We start from the raw sequence: 22,680 nt of genomic DNA on the forward strand, positions 1-22,680 counted from the left end.
AGTGAATGAAGATTTGGGGAAGTGGACCGAGATTGATACATTCAAGAGATTTCTAAAACTTAAAAAAGTAAAAGATTACCACAAAATAAAAGATGTAGTTTCTGTGACAAGAAATGATCAGGACTTCAAACCAAAGCCATAGCCATGAGAACAGAAAGCAGGGAACAGACCCAGCAGACAGATGTTGACAGCACCGCAGATGGGAGCCTGAGTGACGCGGGTCAGGAGTGAGGGAGGCAGATGGGGCCATATGTTTCTGTTCACCCTCTCAGTTACATTTCCTGAGAGTCCTGGGAGGTGGGCATTTCCACCACATCTTAAAGACAACAACGTGGAGCCCCCGAGAGCTCAGAGAGACTAGAACTCCCTCTCACCTGACGCTGAAACAGATTTCCTACATGTCCACAGCCCTCTTCACTGCCTTTTCTGCACTCAAGTCCTGGTCTGATGCAGCCGTAAGGAACTAGGGAGCTAGCTCTGACAACATAGGGTGGGTCATGGGGAGACTGGCAAGGCTGAACCCTGTGCCCATCTCTGTTGAGTAGTAAGTCCCAGATGCCAAAAGTGACCCTTAACAGACGAGTGCCCACTGGCCAATTTAGCTCAGGAGGATTCTCCAGACAGGACCTATATTCTTGTTTCATTTTGTTTTTTGTGAAAGTAGGCTTCACGCCCAGCATGGAGCCTGATGCTTGGACTCACGACCCTGAGATCAAGACCTGAGCCGAGATCAAGAGCTGGATGCTCAACCAACTGAGCCAGTCAGGTGCTCCAGGACCTATGTTTTCTACAGAATCTGTAATGCCTCTGCAGTGCCTAATATAGCACAAGTCCTCACCAAATTCACTGAGAGTTTAATGCGCATATGTATTAATGGGAAGACAGCAGGATCACCCGAAGTCAATGTGAAACTGCATTTAAGCCCTCATTTAGATCATGAGTGTTCTGAAAGCATTTTTTCCCTCAACAATTCAGGATGTAGGCAGTCAACGCACATTTGTGACAAATAATAATTGTGACCCTACTGAGAGAGAGCAATTTAGTCACTGTCATAAAGCTCCTTCAGCTAAAAAGTAACTATACTATCTGTGCTCCAAGACTTCAACCAAACAGCTGAAGAAGCAAATAGCACTTACTAAGATCTCCATGTGCCCACACTGTTATAGGCACAATGCAGAATCCCATGGAATGATAGTCATGGGCCCTTCTCCTAAAGAATTTACACACTAGCTGGAGAACCAAATGGAAATTCAGGAAGCAATTAGATAAATGAGTGTAATCTATGGATGTCCTGCAAATGAGTTCCACAGGAGTCCAGAGAAAGGAGAAGCCATGAATACTAGAATCTAAGGAAGAGGGACTTGGCCTGTGGGGTGAAGGATAGAGACAAAAAAGACAAGGCTTCTCCCAGCCTCCTAGAAATATAATGATTCCACAGTATCCATAAAAGCACCCGTACCTTTCAAGCTATTCGCTCCCCAGCACAAGTGGTTGCCGGCCAAGACTGTTTCATGCCCTGACCACCTCTTTCCATGTCTGTGTTCCAGGGAGCTATTGCAAATCTAGGGACGGCCCCACTCCACCCCAATACCCCTTAGCATTTCCATTATTTATTCAATAGGCAACACTGCACATCAGGGTCTTTGCTCATTCTAGCCAGCCATCATTCCCCACCCACACCAGAGATGAGGCCTGTTATAAACACACCACCTGACATGTCTAGGGGACATAACTACTAATAGTAAAGGGGGGGTTGGTGGTAAGAATCAAAAAGTGAAGATAAGATGTCAGAGGAAATTAGGGGCGCCTGGGTGGCTCAGTTGGTTAGGTGTCTGACTTCAGCTCAGGTCATGATCTCACAGTGTGTGAGTTCAGGCCCCACATCAGGCTCTGTGCTCACAGCTCGGAGCCTGGAGCATGCTTCGGATTCTGTGTCTCCCTCCCTCTCTGCCCCTCTCCCCCTCATGCTCTGTCTCTGTCTCTCTCTCAAAAATAAAAATAAATATTTTTTTAAATTTCAGAGGAAATTAATGCTTGACACCATCTCAATAAAATACTTTTGCGAGCCTATGGAAATTTACTAATATTTCATCAGAAAATCAGGTTGTAATAGGGGTTCCATTTCCTTTTTAAGTAGGATCTATGAACATTTAGCTCTACATCCAACAGACACTGGGGAAAAGACTGCCTCAGAAACTAGGGTCGGCCCTTAATGAAGGAATAAGCAAACAAAAAGCAAAAACAGACCTATATATTTATCCAAGGGATATAGGTATGCTGTTTTGAAGGAACACACGTACCCCAATGTTTATAGCAGCACTATCAACAATAGCCAAAGTATGGAAAGAGCCCAAATGTCCATCGATGGATGAATGGATAAAGAAGATGTGGTATACATATACAATGGAGTATTACTCGACAATCAAAAACAATGAAATCTTGCTATTTGCAACTACATGGATGAAATTGAAGGGTATTATGCCAAGCAAAATTACTCAGTGAGAGAAAGACAAATATCATAGGACTTCACTCATGTGAGGAATTTAAGATACAAAACAGATGAACAAAATGGAAGGGAAGCAAAAATAATATAAAAACAGGGAGGGGGACAAAACATAAGAGACTCTTAAATATAGAGGACAGAGGGTTGCTGGAGGGGTTGTGGGAGGGGGGATGGGCTAAACAGGTAAGGGGCATTAAGGAATCTACTCCTGAAATCATTGTTGCACTATATGCTAACTAACTTGGATATAAATAAATAAATAAATAAATAAATAAATACAGACCTATAAATAAAGACGGCAAACTGATTGTGGCCAGAGAGAAGGGGAATAGGGGAATGGACAAAATGGGTGAAGGGGAGTGCCTTCCACTTATGGAAAGAATAAGCCATGGGGATAAAAGGTGGAGCATAGGGAATAACATCAATGGCACTGGAACAGCGCCGTATGGTGACAGATGGTAGCTACACTTGCGGTGAGCATGGTATCACATATAGACTCCTCCAATCACCGTGTCGTACACCTGAAACTAATGCAACATTGTGAGTCAACTGTACTCCAGTGTAAGAACAAACAAAACAGTAGGGTCAGTCCTTTAGCTGGGCTGAGCGATCTCTCCAAATGTCATTTTGGTCATATTGCCGCCCCAAGAACAAGCCCTCAAGACAAAAGGGGCAAGGCTCTTCATACTGATGTCGAAGGTCCTTATCCCACTGACTCAAGTTGATCTTTGTAATATTTGCCCCCACTGTCCCTCCCCAACCACTTCTTAGCCCAAATTCAAACACATCCTGTGCTTTCCTACCCCTCTGCCTTGCCCGCAGAGCTCCCTCTCTGGGATGTCGCTCCCTCCCGTTCTCACCAGTTCCTCCTAAAATCCAACTGTCTGTCTGTCTGTCTGTCTGTCTGTCTATTTATTTATTTATTTATTTATTTATTTATTTATTTATTTATTCATTCCAAGTTGGAAGCTCAACAGACTGAGCCACCCAGGCACCCCTCCAGCCATCTATTTCAGTGCTATCTCCTCCATCAAGTTTTCAACTGACCACCTACTGAAAGTGCTTTCTTACTTTCGAAAGTCTATATGCAGACATCTTTCAGTCCTGTGTACTGAACTCATGCACTAGGCTACTTCCTCTCCCTCTGCTCCACAATCAAGCACCAAGTCCTGCTGCTTCTGCCTGCTTTCTGCCCCTCCAGGATGTCCCTTCCTCTTCATTCCCACTGCCTCTGCTCTGCTCAGGCCCAAATCACCTCTCCCCTGGAAGATGCAGTCACCTCCAGCCCAGTCTCTAGCCTCCAGCCCTGCCCACACAGCCACTGGACTGAATTTATGGAAGATGAATTCCTGTCATGTCAAACCCCAACATTCCGCCCTTCAATGTTTCCCCGTAGCCTTCAAAGCAAATCTCAGCTGTTTAGATAAATATGAGAATTTTCAGCATCTGATCTCCCCTCCAGCCTTCCCCTGAAAGCTCTAGACCAGTGGTTCTCAAACTTTAGTACCCACCAGTATTAAAAAATACATATTCCCATGGGGTGCCTGGGTGGTTCAGTCGGTTGGGCGTCCGACTTCAGCTCAGGTCATGATCTCGCGGTCCGTGAGTTCGAGCCCTGCGTCAGGCTCTGGGCTGATGGCCCAGAGCTTGGAGCCTGCTTCCGATTCTGTGTGTCCCTCTCTCTCTGCCCCTCCCCCGTTCATGCTCTGTCTCTCTCTGTCTCAAAAATAAATAAACGTTAAAAAAAATTAAAAAATAAAATAAAAAAAAAATACATATTCCCAGTCTATCCCACACAGACATTCTGGTTCATTGGGTAGCAGGGAGGGCTGATATACATGAATATTTACAAATAATATGAGGTTCAAATATATGGGGAACGTGACTATTTATAATGATATGAGGTTCAAAATATTTGGTTCTTCATCAAAACCAAAAGTATATGGCTCTGGGCACCTGGGTGGCTCAGTCAGTGAAGTATCTAACTCTTGATTTCGGCTCAGGTCATGATCTCATGGTTGTGTGATCAAGCTCTGCAATGAGCTCCATGATGAGTGTAGAGTCTGCTTGGGATTCTCTCTCCCTCTCTCTCTGCTCTTTCCCCACTTGGGTGTGTGCGCTCTCTCTCTCAAAAGAAATAAATAAACAAACAAAAAATAATGGTTCTGATGCAGATATTCTGAGCATCACATTTTAAGAATACCTGAAAGAGGGGTGTCTGGGTGGCTCAGTTGGTTAAGCATTCGACTCTTGATTTCAGCTCAGATCATGATCTTGTGGTGTGTGAGTTCAAGCCCCACAGAGGGCTCTGTGCTGATAGCTGACAGTGTACTATCTGCTTGGGATTCTCTCTCTCCTTCTCTCTCTGCTCCTCCCCCACTCATGCTCGCTCGCTCTCTCTCTCTCTCTCTCTCTAAATAAGTAAATAAACTTAAAAAAAAAAAAGACTACCTGAAAGAGGCATTGTAAAAATGGAACTGGAAACAAATAGTTTTTAAGAAGCCATTGAATACAGGGGTTAAGACTAGAAGTTTGGGTGCAAACCTGAAGTTCCCACATGCCTCTGGGAAACGATGCTTCTGTGTCTCATTTGCACAATGAGACAGTAATAGCATCTCTCTTCTAGGTTTAGATTAAATGAGATAACCACTGTAAAATGGTTAGCACAGTATTTAGCATTGCAAACATTCTACAGCTGGTGGACACTGAAGGAAAACAGTAAAAAGCAGTGTAGTCCAGATCCAAGTTTGTTATTAAAGTGTCTCTGGGTTGGAAGGGACTTTAGGGATTCCTTCTTCAGCATCCTTCTTCAGCAGATGTTTATGCAACTTGAGCCTGAAGGGTTCCAGTGACAGGGCCTCTGGCCACCACCTCCTGGGACAGCCTCCTCCTTTGTTAAGCCTGTCCCGGAGTTAATGTTCTTCCTTAAATGTAGTAGAATTCTGCTTATCAGTGAATGCTGTCCACGAATCCTAATCTGCCTCTGGAGAATCATCAAATACCTTTCTTATTTCCACATAACAGTCTTTCAGATGTTTGAAGGTAGTCCTCATGTCTTGGTGTTTTCTCCTTTGGGAAGATAATAAAGCATGGTGGATGGAACTCTGAGTTCAGTGCTGGAGGCCTGGGCTCTTGTCTCTAACTGGCTGGATGGCCCTGTGCAAGTCATCTGACAGTGCTGAGCCTCAGTCTCACTCCAGCCCCAAATTCTGTAATTCTATGACTAAGCATCCCCAGTTTACTCCTACTCATCAGGCATAGGTATGTTTCCAGATGCCTTGGTGTGCCAGTTCTCTTTCATACTGCTGGACAAGGACAGGACAGAAATCCCCCCTGGGGAGAATTCCTGATCCATTCCCTCTCACCAAGTGGTTTGAATGGAAGCTGCCCAGCTCCTAGAAACCCCACACCCCAGGCTATCAACATGGGCCATTTAGAGTCCTCCAATCCCCTGGCCACAGATCATTGGCCTCGAGTTAGGCACCTGATCCAAATTCAACTACTTAGTCCCTAATGTGGGATTTTTAAATTTTGGACCATTGAGAACAAGTATCAGTTCCTCTCTGGAGTTGGGGTTGGAAGGAGTGAGGGGGGACAGCTCCTAGGGGCTGCACTTCTTCCTGGAGAGGACTCATCAGAAAATGACACCCAGATGCAGAGAGACAGAAAGGTGAGGTGAAGAGGTAATATGGAGTTCGAGTCCTTGGTTCTAGGCTATCTTTGAGGACCAACTGCACTCTTGCCCTTCCTCTTTGTTAACTCCTCTTTTGCCCAAGTTGGGGTCCTCTCTGTATAAACAAACAGGTCCAGAACAATACTCAGCTTTCTAAGTAGGCCTTCAATGAAGATAGTTCTGGCTTATCTGTTCTCCCTATACCGTGCCCCCCCCCCCAAACCTAACTGTCCACTTCCCCAACCTTCTGCCAACAGCTACTCCAGATGGGTAACTAGAGTCTGTGTATAAGAATGGCTGTCACTTCTTCCCATCTGGCCACTGTTCAGAAGGGTAGTTCAAGACTGCATCTTAAAGCAGTCGTGACAACTTGCTGATTCACACAGAGCACGTGGCCACCTCAAACCCCCAGCTTTTTTCATGTAAACCAAGGAAGCCAGGATTTTCTCTCTGCCATGCCACAATTGAATAATTCCATTTGTTTTGGTGTGTGTGTGTGTGTGTGTGTGTGTGTGTGTGGAGGGGAGGGAATGGGGAAGGGATGAAGTTTGAGACCTAATTGCAGATAAACACTTAGTCTTGTCAAATATTACGTGTTAGCTTGGGGCCATTGTCCCAGCCTGTCTGTGACTGTGGTGACTCAAGATTCCATCATCAATAGCAAAGCTTCCCAACTAGTCTACCAAATGGAATGGGTTACAGATGTGCCAGAATATTCATTCCCTCAGTTCTCTGCTTGGTGGAACAAAGCTTAGAGCTCTGAATCCATGTCAGTGGCTTTCAACTCTGACAGCTTTATCATCTTCTGAGTATTCCTATTTCAAGTCTCCATAGTTCTGGTAACATAGGAAATTAAATTTTTCATAAAATAAAAGTATTTCCTGGGGCTGGGTGGCTCAGTCAGTTAAGCATCTGACTCTTCATTTTGGCTCAGGTCATGATCCCAGGGTTGTGGGATTGAGCCTCACCTAAGGCTCTGCGCTGAGTATGGAGCCTGCTTAAGATTCTCTCTCTCTTTCTCTCTCCCTCTGCCCCTCTCCACTGCTTGCTCTCTCTCTCTCTCTCTCTCTCTCTCTCTCAAGAAAACAAAAGAATTTACTAACAAAATGATCATTTACGAAATTGGTCTCCATGTAAACATCTCTGCTTGCTTAATCACAGTATATATTTTTATCCAGTAAGTCATGTCTTTATTGCTTGTTCTCTTCCAGATTTAGGATTTCTCTACAACAAACTATACATGCAGTGTGATTTGGATATATAGGGTTATTCTAGATTTTGGAAAAGATACAGAAATTTATGAGGCTGATAAAAGTAATGTTGGAAAACTGAATCACAAGTAAAGCCACTATCCATTGGAAAGGTTACCAACCGAACAGGAAAAAGTCCATAGGAATGCAGCCTGATAATCAAAACTGAATTATAGGAATACAAATGATTGAGAAGAGGCTTTGAAAACTGTAAAAGTCAATTATATTTCAATACAACTGTTTTAAAAAAGTCAAATGTGAAATAAGGAATGTTTTCTTTTGTTAGCATAAAACTGTCACAAAAATGTACTCAACCCCTCTTGCATAAAACCCAGCAACAGCTGATTCAGTCTTTGTATGGATTAAGAATTAGCATACAGCTGAAATTATAATCAAAACTGTATTATGCAACCAAATTAACTTATTTTCTTTTTCTTTTTTTTAATGTTTATTTATTATTTTTGAGAGAGAGGGAGAGCACAGTGGGGGAAAGGGAGAGAGAGAGAGAGAGAGACAGAGAGAGAGAGAGAGAGAGAGAGAGAGAGAGAGAGTGAGTCTGAAGCAGGCTCCAGGCTCCAAGCTGTCAGCACAGAGCAAGATGCAGGGCTCAAACCACGAACTGTGAGATCATGACCTGAGCCAAAGTCAGACGCTCAACCGACTGAGCCATCCAGGCACACCACAATTAACTTATCTTCTTAATGTTTAGTTTTGCTTTTCAAATAAAGCCCAATTTTTTTAACTTTTATTTTATTTTATTTTTTTAGTATTTACTATGAAATTTTGACCCCTGCTTAAGAATATCCACTTTCCCAAAAAAAAAAAAAAAAAAGAATATCCACTTTCCCTGACCTTTCCCCAGGACAACCTGTCTTTAAATTATGAACTAAACTCATGTTATTGCCGTCACTGCAACTTTCAGTCATGGTTCCCTGCTCTGTCCACCACAGAAACAGGGAGAAGTCCCACCCCTCTGCTTTATCCACATGACAGGCCTTCCAAACTTGGAAGACAGTTTCCACGGTTCCAGTGAAACTTCTTTTCTCCACAAGCTTATTTCCTTTAAACATTTATCATCTGACAGAATTTGCGGTTCTCTCATTTACTCCATTCAGTCATTCCAGTTTCCTGAGGGCCTACTGTCTGTGAAGCATTGCTGTAGGAACTGTGTATACAGCAGTGAACAAAATCCCCACTCTGCTGGGGCTCATGTTCTATTGAAGGAACAGTAAACAAAATGATTGAATGGATGGATGGAGGGATGGATGGATGGATAGACAGATATCCTTATATGCCTCCCATTAGAACAGTAAACACTTTTCCAGATAAGCCGACTAGATGCAGGGTAGAAGAGGAGCCTCTCCTCTGACACCAATATTTCTGTTCATAAACCTTCATGTGGCATTAACTTTTTTGAAGGTGACATTGCTCTGTTGACCACGTTTAGCTTACCTCCAGCTAAAACCACTAGATCTCACAAACCCTACTCTTAAAATATTTATTCCTTCACTGTTTCATACAACTGTTTGATTATTTTCTTGGACCCTGTGCTGAATTTTATATTGATCCTTATTAATTTCCAACTTATCTTTAGCCCATCCTTCTAACCACACATTTAGATGAACTAAAATGTGAAACTTTCAAATTGTGGGAACATATTAATATATACACCCAACATCACTGCTTGTCCTCAAGTTTAAGGAAGAAGCAAAATGCTCATTTTAAAATTGAGTGCTTAAATAAAGCTACTCTCAAATTTTAGACAGTTCTAATCACTACTCTGAGAAAATGACTAACTTGCCTAAAAGCCATGGTTAACTTGGGCTCTGTGTTAGCATTAGGTAATCATTTGCACAACATTTGCCATCAGTGTAAGACACACATTTTCTCCTCTTTTCCAAGATACATCATTCTTTCCTAATAGATGCTGTGAGGAACTATCAAAGGGGCCCTCAGGATATCTCAAGTCCCCTTTATTATTCAAAGGGAGCTCCCTGACTTTGGCCTCATAACACTGGACATGCCTGGCATTAAGTAATTAACAGGACAACTGGCTGCTTAATGGCTGTCTCCTTCTAGGACACATACATTTTGCAAGGGCAGGAAGTAAGTTTACTTTTTCATCAAGTCTCCTCAGGACCTTGCAGAGTGCCACCCCCAGGACAGGCACTCCATAAACTCAATACATGTTCATTGAATATAAACATAAATTGGCTCTCATCTCCTTCACTAACTGTGTAACACTGGGTAAGCCCTCTAATTCCTCTGGGTCCTTTGTTCATTTTAAACTAAATGGGTTGGGCCAGATAATCCCAAAGTTCCCTTTTCTGATGTTAATATTCTATCTCTCCATCCTGTGGACTCCATGGCTCCTAATCCCTGTTGTCCCATCAGAGATTCTAGATTGTTTCCAGAGGATGGGCAAGTTGTAACCACATGAACAACCTGGACCGTGGAAGGGACAAGGGAGGAACAATGTTGAAGGGTTTCTACAGCCTCTGGGACTCTGATTTCAAGGTGAACACAAAACAAAAATAAACATTTAGGCTGCCAAAGTAGCATACAATCATTTCGGTATTACATTTTTTCTGAAAAACTTCTAACACAACAACACTTCACAATCACAGTCAGAGACCGCTGGCTACAAACCAAGGCTTTGAGAAATGATAGTCAGAAAGTTCTAGAAAATGAAAGGGGGAATTTGTTTCAGAACAAATAACAACAGGTGGACTCTGTCTGGAATGCTAAATGCCATATCCTGCAACAGAAATGTCTTCCTACATTTTACATGCTCGAAATAAATGAGTCAATAGCTAACGTTAATATTCTTCTATATGCTAGCATTGATGGGTGTCTTAATGCAAGCCTTAGCTACAACTATAGCCTCAAACATTAGCTGTACATGTAAAAGGAAACTTATTTAGTCCAAATTTAAAATTAGAGCACTTTCATTTCATCATCAGCCCCCCATCCGTTTCCTGTGTTATCAGATGTTAGAGAGCGAGCCAGCAGTCTGTTTGTGAACCTGGCAATTTGGCAGACAAAATATGCATGTTCAACCAGCATTCTTCTCAATAAGAACCTGATATGAGTCTAGCCTTGTAAGAGTGATAGGGAAGATACATACATGCAGAAGGCATAAACCCAGAAGAAAAAGTACCAAAGAATTTCCAAAATGACTAAGTCAATTCTAGAGGTCGCTTTTGAACTCTCCAGATGTCTTCACTTTAATGATCTCCTTTAAACAGGACACACCCAATTTAGTCTCTGCTGCAAAAAGACCCCCCACACCCCCCACTCATGGAACAAACAATTCTCATTGTTAGTTTCTATAATAGCATACTGATTCTTTCGTGGGACAGGATGTCATACCTGGTACGTTTTTAAGTATGGACACAGTGAAAAAGACATACTCCATCATCCTGTCTTGCTTTGAATCAACTCAAAGTTTCTCTTTAGATGCATCCTGACTACATGACACAAGACAAATCTGCTCCACGGAAATGGCTGACAATCCAAATGACCCCAGCAGCACAGACCGCTAGGAAGGATACTCTCGAGAGGGGTATCTTTCTCTCTAACTGGGGCATTCGAAATGGGCCCAAGAGTAAGGAAAATGGACAACAATCCGCGGACGCACCTACACAGCCAGTCATCCATCCACCCACCATCTATTAGGCACCTGCCACACATAAAACAGCGTTAGTGGAGACCAGTATTTTCTTTAAAAACATAAACACAGTGAAAATGAAATAGCCTCCAAGGGTTTTTTCCCCACAGAAAAGGCAATTTTATCAGTTTTTGATTTTGCTTTACTGTTCAGTGTCTTGGAAAACCTTCAACCACTGTTTGTCTAAATTTTACTAAAATTGCTAAATTAGGAAGTCTTCTGCTCAAAAGTCCATATGACAAGCCTACTGTGGTTTCAGTAATTTCTCCAAAGTGTAAAGAGTCATTTACAGCAAAAATCATCCTATTTCATTGGCCGTCTCAGACACACTCTCAGTCATGTGAATGGCAGTGGAAACTAAATTGAAAAGCTGTCAAAACACCCTGTAATAATAGGGAAATTAACAAACCCATTTTGTCATGCATATTTGCCCTCATTTCCCCTGTCCCATTATCTTCCTATAGACTCACATTCATAAATTTGCACATAGACCATAATAAACAGTACATGTAAAATGTTAGATACACACATTCTTTCATTCCCACGCATATAATGGCATCATGTTATATTCTCCTAAGACTGAACTTGGGGTACTGTCCACGAACAGAAAGCTATTATTATGTCATTTAAGGTTCTGTTTAAAATTCTGTTGTGAAGGAGAACTTGTTAGCTGAAATAAAACACTATCTTGTAATGGGGTTTTGAAAACTATCAGCAACGCAATGTAAGCCATGTAAAACCACACACAGTAAAACCACATACAATTTCACAGCCGTAAAAGTCTCAGATGCCAACGTGTACTCCTCCTAGCTTTTTAAAAAGGACAAGAACAGATGCAGAATGACCTGCCCAAGGTGGCAAAAGAAGTCAGTATCAGAGTCTGTGAAATATACACTCATATTCTCTCACTTCTTGTCATCAAAATTGTAGTACCCTAAGACATCAATCCAAATTTGATTTGACAAAAGTTAAAATATGACTCAATGAAAGTAGCAGGCATTAGCCCATACAGGGTGAGTGAAGGTGCAGACATCACAGAAATAACACAGACCAATACCATAACACTCCCCCTAATCCAGAAGATCAACCCAATGAAGCTGAGAAAACGGGCAAGGAGTTTATATAAAGGAATTTAACCTGAAGTCCAACCTGTTTGGATTAGCTGGGTACAAGTCCAACTCCTTCCTCTAGATCCATAAAATCCCCATGACTCCATCATTTTTCTCTTTTAAAATGCCTAACTGAAAGTAAAACATGAACATGGTAGAAAAATGGAAACATGGGAGAAATGTCTGAGACAAAAAACCCTCCATCCACCCAAAAGCAACTACTATCAAAAATTTCTTAGACAGATACCATATGTTTTCACTCTTATGTGGATCCTGAGAAACTTAACAGGAACCCATGGGGGAGAGGAAGGAAAAAAAAAGAGAGAGAGAGAGAGGTTAGAGTGGGAGAGAGCCAAAGCATAAGAGACTCTTAAAAAATGAGAACAAACTGAGGGCTGATGGGGGGTGGGAGGGAGGGGAGGGTGGGTGATGGGTATTGAAGAGGGCATCTTTTGGGATGAGCACTGGGTGTTGTATGGAAACCAATCTGACAATAAATTTCATATATTTAAAAAAAAATTTTCTTGGGGCACCTGGGTGGCTCAGTTGGTTAAGCGTCCAACTTCGGCTCAGGTCATGATTTTGCAGTTTGTGAGTTCAAGCCCCGGAATCGGGTTCTGTGCTGACAGCTTGAGCCTGCTTCAGATTCTGTCTCCCTTTCTTTCTGCCCCTCCCCTGCTCACACTCTGTCTCTGTCTCTCTCAAAAATAAATAAACACTAAAAAAAAAATTTCTCATGTATCCTTCTAGGAAAAAAAGCTCTCTATGCATATATGGGTATAAATATAACTTTTGCTTGTAGATATATATATATATATACATACATATATATATATACATATATATATACATATACATACATATATATATACATATATACATACATACATACATATACATATATGTATATATATACATACATATATAGAGATAGATAGATAGATATATCTACAAGCACCCTGATTTGATTGTCTTCACAGAGGCTGCCACAAGCTCATTCTCACTAGTCCAGATGATAAACTGGTCATTTCAAGGACAGAAATCCTGTTGTTAATCAAACCTAATGTTGTCTTAAATGACACTGAACTTCTGGAACCTGGGAATACAGCTAAATAGCTAACACAATGTAGAAATGGAAGAAAGGAAATAAAAAGATAAAGAGGTGTTGTATACCGACCAGCACCTGGCAGATAAATGCCCATTCAGTACTTTCTGAATGACTGACCAAATATATGAACGAATGTTGAAACCAGGATAGGCATGTTGTTGATACATACGACATTCAACATATTAAAATGTTAACTGATAGGGCCCTAAATCTCCAAAACATAAGCACCCTTCTTGATCTATACCATCCAATATCGTAGCCACTAGCTACAGGTGGCTATTGAACATTTGCAATGTGTTCTCTAAGTGTAAAATATGCACCAGATTTCAAAGACTTAGTACTTTAAAAAACTATAAAATATCTCATTGATAATATTTATATTGATTATATGTTGAAATGACAATATGTTAGATACATTGGCTTAGGTAAACCATATTATTAAATTAAGTCACCTGTTTCCTTTTATTTATTTCTTTTCTGCTGCTACAAGTAAACCTTAAATGTTACGTGTGGCTCACATGACACATTTCTTGGATAGCACTGCTCTAAAACATAGGCACCATTACAACAGTGACTAGGTCCATCCTTCCCTGCTTTATCCCAGCACAGGACTTTGGAAATAGTAGATGCCCAATAAATACGTACCAGGTGAAAAGCTGTTTATGGTATGTAGATAAGGACATGAGTAGGCCTTGGACTACATGGCAGGAAACCCTTGCTCTCATCCTAGTTTTATGGACAAGCAGCTGTGTGACCTTGGGCAAGTCATTGAACCTGCCGAGGCCTTGTTTTGCTCATCTTTAAAAAGGACATGATAACAACGTCTTCCTTATAGGAAAATTGCATGGACCAAATGAAATAGTGTCTACCAAAATGGGTAAAAAAGATGTCAGGTCCCTCCTAAGTTCTAGTATTCTCTACTACCAACAGTCCCAGGAGAAGCAAGATGCAAAAAACACGGAAAGAACAGGTTAAGAAACTAATGGATGAAATTCCTGTATCTAGCATTTCCATTCTGGCACATGACAGAAAATCGAGACAAAGACAAGTGCAAACAAGATTCTCCCAGGAATGGAAACTTGAACATATATCACTCCCTCTTCACTGCATCTCACCAACCAACCACGGCTGACAAAGGGACTTGCAGATACATTCCTCAAGAGGCCACAGAAAGGCTCATGAACTGGGAGGAGACAGCCATCTCTGGGTGGCTGACGAAGCAGCGGGGTGGCCAATTGCCCTATGCCACATGGGGCTCACAGCTCTGTGGGAAAATTCATAACCCTGGGGCGGGGGGGGGGGGTGCCTCACAGGCCTCAGGGGGAAAGTTCCATGGGCCCAAAAATCTATTAGTCCTCACTAATTGCTTCAGGCGTAGCTAGGGGCATGAACTTACCTTTTTCTACAAGGCAGTCAGGGTACCTGGCAAGGGAAATCCAAAGGGCCCTGGGACAGGCTGTGGCTTGTTAGTGAACACCAGGATGGACTTCAGCTATCCCAGCCGGGGATCTTCTTCCCCAAATCAAAGATTATTGTAAAAAGGGAAGACTGTATTGAAGAAAGCATCCTTCTGCAGGAGGCATTTAAGGAGCGTTCAGGAGCCAACTGCAGAGTGGTTAACCCACAGCAGAGAAAGAGCAGTCCAACCACCCACAGCCTTGAGGCAGAAGAACAGCAGAACAAAAATAGTCCATTTCAAGAGGCCAAAGGTCAGTTCTCCCCTCGGCCTCTGCAAGGAACCACAGAAGCCCCAGAAGTAAATGACTTACCATCAGTAAGGCCACCGCACTGAGGAAAGCAAGGAGGGTGCGGTGACTTCCCCTTAGCTACAAGGGTCTGACTCTCCTCCCTTCTCTAAGGGCTGCTCCCTGTGACGCGGAAGCGAGTCTCGCCTTGGCCAAGCTCTGAGCTCCTGAGACGTGTGCCCCGTGACTTGCCTCGAAACAACCCACAGGGCCGGAGCCGCTGACTTCTCCTCTAACCAGAGCACTAACAGGGCACCAGGCATGGAGCAGAGCCTCCAGAACATGGCTGTGCAGCAGAACCAACGGCAAGGCTTGTTGAAATTCACATTCTAACCCCCCTGAGATTCTGGTTGGGCAGCTCTGGGGTGGGGGCCCACACACGTGCACTTTAAACACAGCGGAGGGGCAATGCCAATACCCAGCCTCACTTGTGAACGTGTGGTCTAGCGAACTCGGGGAAGCTTCACTGTCCCTGATTCTTCCACAAGCTTTCTTCATCCCTCTTGTCTCCACGTGGAAAAGAAGGGTGGTGAGAGCAGACTTGGGGGAAGGCAAGGCAAAGTGGAGAGCCTGAAGGTTCTAGAGTCTGAAGGCCCTCAGTTCCAAAGAGAGCTGTTCTTGGTCTTTACGCAAGTCAGTTAACCTCTCCGAACCTCAGTTTTCTTATCTGAGGAATGGCAATAAAACCATCTACCCACTCTGGGTCAGGGGGTTGGTGCACATAAAGTGCCCGCTGTATTACACTTAATAACAGTCACAGAAGCATTCGTGTTATTATTAGCTCTTTCAGTAAGGGGAAGGAACAGTGCATGGCAGCTCTCCATGAGTATCTCTGCAAGAGAAACTGCACATGAAAATAACTGACTTAATGAGGCATAAAGGGAAAGAAAAAAATTAAACTACAACAACAAAAAACTGTAATAAGAGGAGCCATGGATTCAGGTCACAGGGAGACGCACGGAGCAGGCATGTCGTCCCATCTCTGGGAACTCGACAGAGAGGAGACTGGGGACATCGATAGAGACTCATGAAGATTTGGGCACAAGGCTGCAGGAAGATATACTGCAACATTATTTATAAAAAGGGAAAATTGGCAATAACCTACAGGCATTAAAAAAATTTTTTTAAACATTATGATGAACATATGTTACTTCATTTCAGAAAAAAAAAGTTCCTTTTTCATTTTAGGAGATTTTGGAATCTGCTTGAAGAGCTGAAAGCATTTTTAAATACCCAATTGTTGGGGCACCTGGGTGGCTCAGTCGGTTGAGCGGCCGACTTCGGCTCGGGTCATGATCTCGCGGTCCGTGAGTTCGAGCCCCGCGTCGGGCTCTGTGCTGACAGCTCAGAGCCTGGAGCCTGTTTCGGATTCTGTGTCTCCCTCTCTCTGACCCTTCCCCATTCATGCTCTGTCTCTCTCTGTCTTAACAATAAATAAACGTTAAAAAAAAAAAAATGTTAAATACCCAATTGTTTTTCTTTTAAACTCCAGTATAATATTCAGATTAGAACATTCATATCAACAAAGGAAGGCCAGAGGTGGGCATCTAAATTTTCCCCGTGGAAACAAAAGGCAAAATACATTATAATTTTGGGTACCATCAAAACTTCTAAAGTACGAACAACATGAGGACGGATGGGGAGAGGCGAAAAGAAAACAATGCATATAAAGAAGCAGATAAGGTCTCTGGTGGAACACTGGATAATATTAGAAGAATTAGGTTTAGTGCTTCCCTTCCCTCTACATGCACACACATACACACATGCATGCAACGATGAGGATTGTGGAAATAAAACTCAGTATCACCTATCAAGCCCTTTCCCACGCAGACTAACAATCTATTTTTATATTCCAGTGAGGTCTGCAGCAAAGAATAAAGCTCCAGTTAAAAGAGGAAATAATTTCTGTACTGTACCTACATTTTCTCACTTCCTTATTTTAAAATAATCGCCCAATAAATCAAAAAACAAAATCCAGAACAACAGTCCAGTGTTCTATGCACTGGGTATGTATCACTGCAGACATTTTGGAACTACACAAAATCAGCTCAAGTGTTCTGAGTCATTTGCCATCTTCCTGGAAAACTTGTAATGATATATTACAGCACTGGGGGCTGGAACAAACCTTCCAAATCATGTGGTCCAACCCCATCATTTTACAGATGTAGATCTTGGGAAACAAACTGGCTGCTCCAACACACCAAAGGCTCTAATTAAAACATCTGCTCAATTTTAAGGTGGCTGACAAATTTGAAGAGAGGGGTGGGAAATAAAATAAAACCTCCAAAACACTTTTTTAGTGGAATAGTAATGATGATCAGCAGGCCTATTAAATGAAGAAGCGGTAAGGATTGTGATGGAAGTGTACCCCCACTCCAATGTCAGGACCACTTACATCTGGAAAACTGAAATTAAAAGTTGCCAGAGCTCACACATCACATCTGTGAGTACGGGCAGAGGAAGAGAACTCCAGAGCTCTGCCCTGAAGTCTATTGGCCTAAGCACCGAACACTGACCTAATTTTATACTTAAACTGACAGGTATCCAGGAGTCGTCCTCATGTGATGGTGCTTCTATTTACAGAAAAGTGAAGATTTGAGAAAATGGCCTGTGCACAACGGAGGGACATGACCACTGACCTGGCAAAGGAAGCGGGGCTTGGACCCTTGCTCACATACTCAGTGGACCCTAGACCAGCACAGCATCACTTGGGCACTTGTTAGAAATGCAGAATGGTGGGCCCCACCCAGACCTCCGGAGTCAGGATGTGCATACTGATGAGATCCCCAGGTCCTCCCACACATGTTAAAGTTTGAGAATTGCTTATTTAGATAACGTGTTGGCAAAAGAAGTGTGACTACCTATAACCCCATTTAATCTAAGTTTCTAGAATAATTACCTTATTACCAATTCTACTCTCTAAAGCTTTTGATCTTCAAGCCTTACTTTAAATTCTAAATGGTCTAAATTTTAGCCTAAATTTCAAATGGTCTCAGCGGATATCTTAGCAAGTAGTCATGTTTTTTTCAAAAGGCACACATGCTGGGAGCTTTACCATTTTTAAGGATTACATTTTAAGGATTATAAATTAAGGTCTTTTCTTCCTGCTGTTTTCTGCTGAGCTCATAGTAGGAACATGACCAGTATTTCTTCAGGAGGAAGTTAGAAACCTTGGGGAGACCTGGTGAGGAGGAAGACTGGATTCAGAACAGAAATGTGTTCCTGGTGAAAAAGAGGAATTTCATGTAAGGGAATTTTATGGCCAAGAGGCTGTGAAGGTCACATGGTCCAACCACGGTTCCAAAGCTGAATCCCTTTAGGCCACATCTGCAGTCTCCACTCACATACTTCCAGTGATGTGGAACTCACCACCTCCAAAGTCAATCCATTCCATCTTTGCACAATCTAATTGTTAGAAAGGTTTCCTGAAATTTCTCTCCCTATAGCTTTCAACAGCCCTATAATCAGTAACCCCATAATTATGGTCCCTACCATCAATTTAATCCCATTATCAATTTTCCATTACAGTTCCCACCGGGATTTTTCTTTCTTACACATTTCATATATTTATTTCTATGAGAGTAGAGTATGTGTAGTAGAGGGGTGTATGAAAATTTTATTTTTTGCTTTTATTTTGAGGCACCTTAGGAAAACCTCACGTGTACAAGAGAAGTATTAAAATAAATTATTTTGGGGTGTCTGGGTGGCTCATTCAGTTAAGTGTCCAACTCTCAATTTCAGCTCAGATCATGGTCTCACGGTTTGTGAGATCAAGCCCTATGTTGGTATTGATGCTGACAGCACAGAGTCTGCCTGGGATTCTCTCTCTCCCTCTCTCTCTGCCCCTCACCCACTCGCACATGCATGCGTTCTCTGTCTCAAAAATAAAGAAACATTTAAAATAACATAAATGATCACAAGTTATAGAGAATATAACTAAGGACATAATTATATAAGAAACCTAGCTTGGGGTAGTACTGTTCTTCAACACTGTTTTAACTGAAAGCTTCCTGAGAGTCAAAGCAGGTATGAAATGGGATAAGAAAGTGAATGCTTCAAAATGTTTGAGACTTTTGCCTGGGTGACTCAGTCAGTTAAGCATCCAACTTCAGCTCAGGTTGTGATCTCCCAGTTTGCGAGTCCAAGCCCCATGTCAGGCTCTGAGCTGTCAGCGCAGGAGCCTGCTTCAGATACTGTGTCTCCCTCTCTCTCCCTCTGCCCTTCTCCCACTCACCTCTGCCTGTATATCTCCCTCTCTCTCTCTTAAAAATAAACATTAAAAAAAAAATGTTTGAGACTCTCTGGCCTTGGGGAGTCCTAGATTATTAACCCTGGAAAGTATAGTAGATCAAGTCTAATTCTGCCACTTCTCTGCCGCTTATGGAGAAGAAAACTGAAACCCAAAGAGGGTAAGTGATTTGCCCAACACTGGGCATCCAGTTAGCAGCAGAGCCAGGCAATAGGGTGTCCCTACCCCTCTTCATTGTCCTGTTTGGCATACTGCCAGACTCTGAGTCTTGAGTCTGTTACAGAAGTTTTCCCAGCATAAAAATCAGAGCACCACATTACTGGGCCAAGCAAAAGGCTAAGCGTACCTGAAAAGCAAACCCAAGCCATCCTGCACACACAGGATACCTCAAATCCCAAAGTTCACAAAGTCTAACACCAGATCAGAAAGTTATACTGGAGCCATAAGCCATCCTACTTCTTTCTCTTTCCCAGAATTCCACTTGTCCCTCCATATCCATTGATTCTGAACCACAGAGTTGCCACTAAGAAGCTTATTTTAATCTCCCATTAAAATAATCTCTTTCTGATGACAGGTTAGTTGTTCTCAGAACAGAAACACCACTGTGAAACACGTCATTTGTCCTGAAACACTTAAAGCTAAAGGTTCATAGCATACTGAACCAGAGTCATTAGTAAAAAGTAAATGATTATAGGCAATCAATTTCAGGCACTACACATTGGATGCATTCAAACAATGTTAAAAGAATCCTTTTTATCATGTAGTTTTTAAAATAACACCACTGGAATTTTTATTTATTTATTTATTTTTAAGTTGTTTCTTTATTGAGGGGGAGAGAGAGAGAGAGAGAGAGGGAATGAAAGTAGGGGAGGGGCAGAGAGAGAGGGAGAAAGAGAATCCCAAGCAGGCTCCACACTAGCAGATGCAGGACCCAAGCCCACGAAGCCCATGAGATCATGAGCTGAAACCGAGAGCCAGACGCCCAACCGACTGAGCCATCCGGGCGCCCCCACCACTGGAATATTTTAAAGAACCATCTGTTAGATCACGCAGCATGAGATGCCAGTGCAGTCCAATACATCCATGGAGCTCTGAATGACTGGCCTTCCCACGAGATCATAATGGAGCACTGCACTGACCTAAGCACATCCACAGAAACAACCATTTGTGTTTCAGTTCTTTGGTAAGTGTAGGCAGATCAAAAATCCCTCAAAGGGACGACCTGCAATCATGCAAGATTGAATTATGTGCTTTTTCTATCATTGTGTCCTTCTGAAGTCAAGAAAAGCAAACCCTAGAAGGATTAGTTATCCAGGCCCCAGGCATTTCAGGTGAGACATCTTTCATATTAACACTAGTCGTATTACAAATTAGCCAGGATCCCACAATGCTGAAAGATCTAGTCCTATTTATTGGTTTAGAGCTAGCAGCTTAGTCCTAGATAAAAAGTATCTAGGAAACTATATTAGCTTTTTAAGGTCACTGAGTATTAGTGAATTCTTGATTCAGTTCATCGAATGAGATGGGGTGGATGAGCCAAATTAATGCCCAAGTCATAGCAGGGATAATTGAGCATAGTTAAATCAGCCCATAATTTTCCAGGCTTCTTGGCTGGCCTCAGGTATAAGAGATCTCAAGTGGCAAGAGAACAGAGATAAACACAAAGCCCACTCATAGCCCACAGTGGGGCAAAAATAGAAAACAAAAGAGGAAGAAGAGCTGTGACAGGCCTCCATCCCAGAGCACGTCTTCCGTTACTGTTAATCGGAGTGTATGTCACACTTCCTGGAGCCACTGAAATCATTAGCCCCGGCAGAGAGGATCGGAATTGTCCCACCTTAAAAGGAGAAACAGGGCAAAAGACAGAAGCTAGGCTAGCGGGAAACTGAGAAGGATATTTCTCTATAAACATGTTATCCGAAATACCACATTTTCAACAAAAATCGTAAGGTCGGTGACAATAAAATGGAAGTGGCTTACAAGCAGGAAGTCTGTGTCATCTGAAATGTCTGGTGGTGGGGGGGCCTGGACTGGTCATTGTTTTAGGGCTTGCTTATCTTTACTTGAGAAGACACCCTTACCTTCCGAAATGGCCTTCTTCACGGCCGCCACGTAGGTCTCGGGCTCGTCCTCGCAGGTGAGCTCCTGCCAGTGCGCCCAGTCTGGAAAGTAGTCCAGGAACTCCTCGCTGTCCTGCACTCCACAGAGCAGGCGCACCACACGGTGTGGGGGATGGAGGGCTCTCTGCAGCAGGGGCAGCAGGGCCGGCCGGCAGAAGCACTGCACCAGCTCCGCGGACAGCAGCACCACGATGCAGCGCGAGCTGAGGAAGAAGTTCAGGTCCTTGGCCGAGAAGGAGGCCTCGGGGCTCAGCCTGTAAGTCAGCGACTTCTGGCTACGGACCTGCCGACTGGACAGAAAGAGGTCCTGGAGGTACTGGCACCATTCCTCGGCATCTGGGCTGTAGACGATGAGGATGTCACAACTTCCAACCGCCCCTGAGCAAGAACGAGGCACAGAAGCATGTTGACATACCTGCTCCTTCTAGGGCTCCCATCACTCGCGACATAAACCACCCAGACCGGGGTCCTGGCACCCACAATCTTTCATAGTCTGCCCCTGGCATACCTGTCAAGCCTCTTTCCCTACTTAGAGCCTGCGTTCCGGCCCCGTCTCTGCCCAAATATACCATGCCTTTTCAGATCTTTACATAAGCCGTCACTTCTGATGTGTGCCCTTCCATCCACAGCCGATGCAGTATAAGATGGTGACGAGGAGGGGGAGGACGACAGCAACAGCAAGCTCTTTGTACAGAGCTTACTAGGTTCCAGATGCTCTTCTAGCACACTGCCCAGCAAACTCATTTAATCATCACAGCAACCTTGTAAGGTAGGTAATATCATTAGCCCCATTTTACAGATAAGAAAACTGAGGTGTGGCAGGTTACCTAATTTACCCAAGGTCCACAGCAGCAGAGTCAGAACTTGAATTCAGACAGTTTGGCAGAAGAACCTGGCTCTTTCCTAAATGCAGTGGTTATAAGCACAGGTGTACAATCAGGTGGCCACAGTTAGTATCCTGGCCCTGTGAATTATTAGCTGTGCAGCCTTGGGCAGGTTGCTTAAATATTCTAAACCTCAGTTTATTCATCAGTAAACGGAAATACAATGGCAATACTTGTCAGTGTTTTGTCAGAATTAAATTAGATATTTCATATAAAGTGTGAAGCATAGTGCTTAGCATGTGGTAAACCCCCAATAATGGGTCCCTGGTGCCACCATCCTCACATTAATAGAAACCGTTAATGTAAACAGCAACCGTGGATGAATGAATGCTGTGATCAACATAAAACCATTCGTAAAGTGTCCCTCAC

The 22,680-nt window shown here is 42.9% G+C and overlaps 1 protein-coding gene and 1 long non-coding RNA gene across 3 annotated transcripts in view; one reads left to right on the forward strand and one right to left on the reverse strand.

The window, feature by feature from the left end:
• The window catches only part of PIK3AP1 (phosphoinositide-3-kinase adaptor protein 1), a 117,870-nt gene that overhangs the window by 87,572 nt on the left and 7,618 nt on the right, over positions 1–22,680 (reverse strand). Inside the window, exon 2 of the mRNA XM_042908657.1 lies at positions 21,389–21,805. Within this exon, the coding sequence (XP_042764591.1) occupies positions 21,389–21,805 (417 nt within the window). The remainder of the gene's footprint in view (positions 1–21,388; positions 21,806–22,680) is intronic.
• Positions 20,165–22,680, forward strand: part of LOC122202327 — a 49,052-nt gene continuing 46,536 nt past the window's right edge. For both annotated transcript variants that reach the window (XR_006194595.1, XR_006194596.1), the window contains exons 1-2: positions 20,165–20,638; positions 22,057–22,196. This is a non-coding gene — a long non-coding RNA (uncharacterized LOC122202327). The remainder of the gene's footprint in view (positions 20,639–22,056; positions 22,197–22,680) is intronic.

The sequence above is a fragment of the Panthera leo genome, chromosome D2, assembly GCF_018350215.1.
Source record: "Panthera leo isolate Ple1 chromosome D2, P.leo_Ple1_pat1.1, whole genome shotgun sequence".
Classification (NCBI taxonomy): domain Eukaryota; kingdom Metazoa; phylum Chordata; class Mammalia; order Carnivora; family Felidae; genus Panthera; species Panthera leo.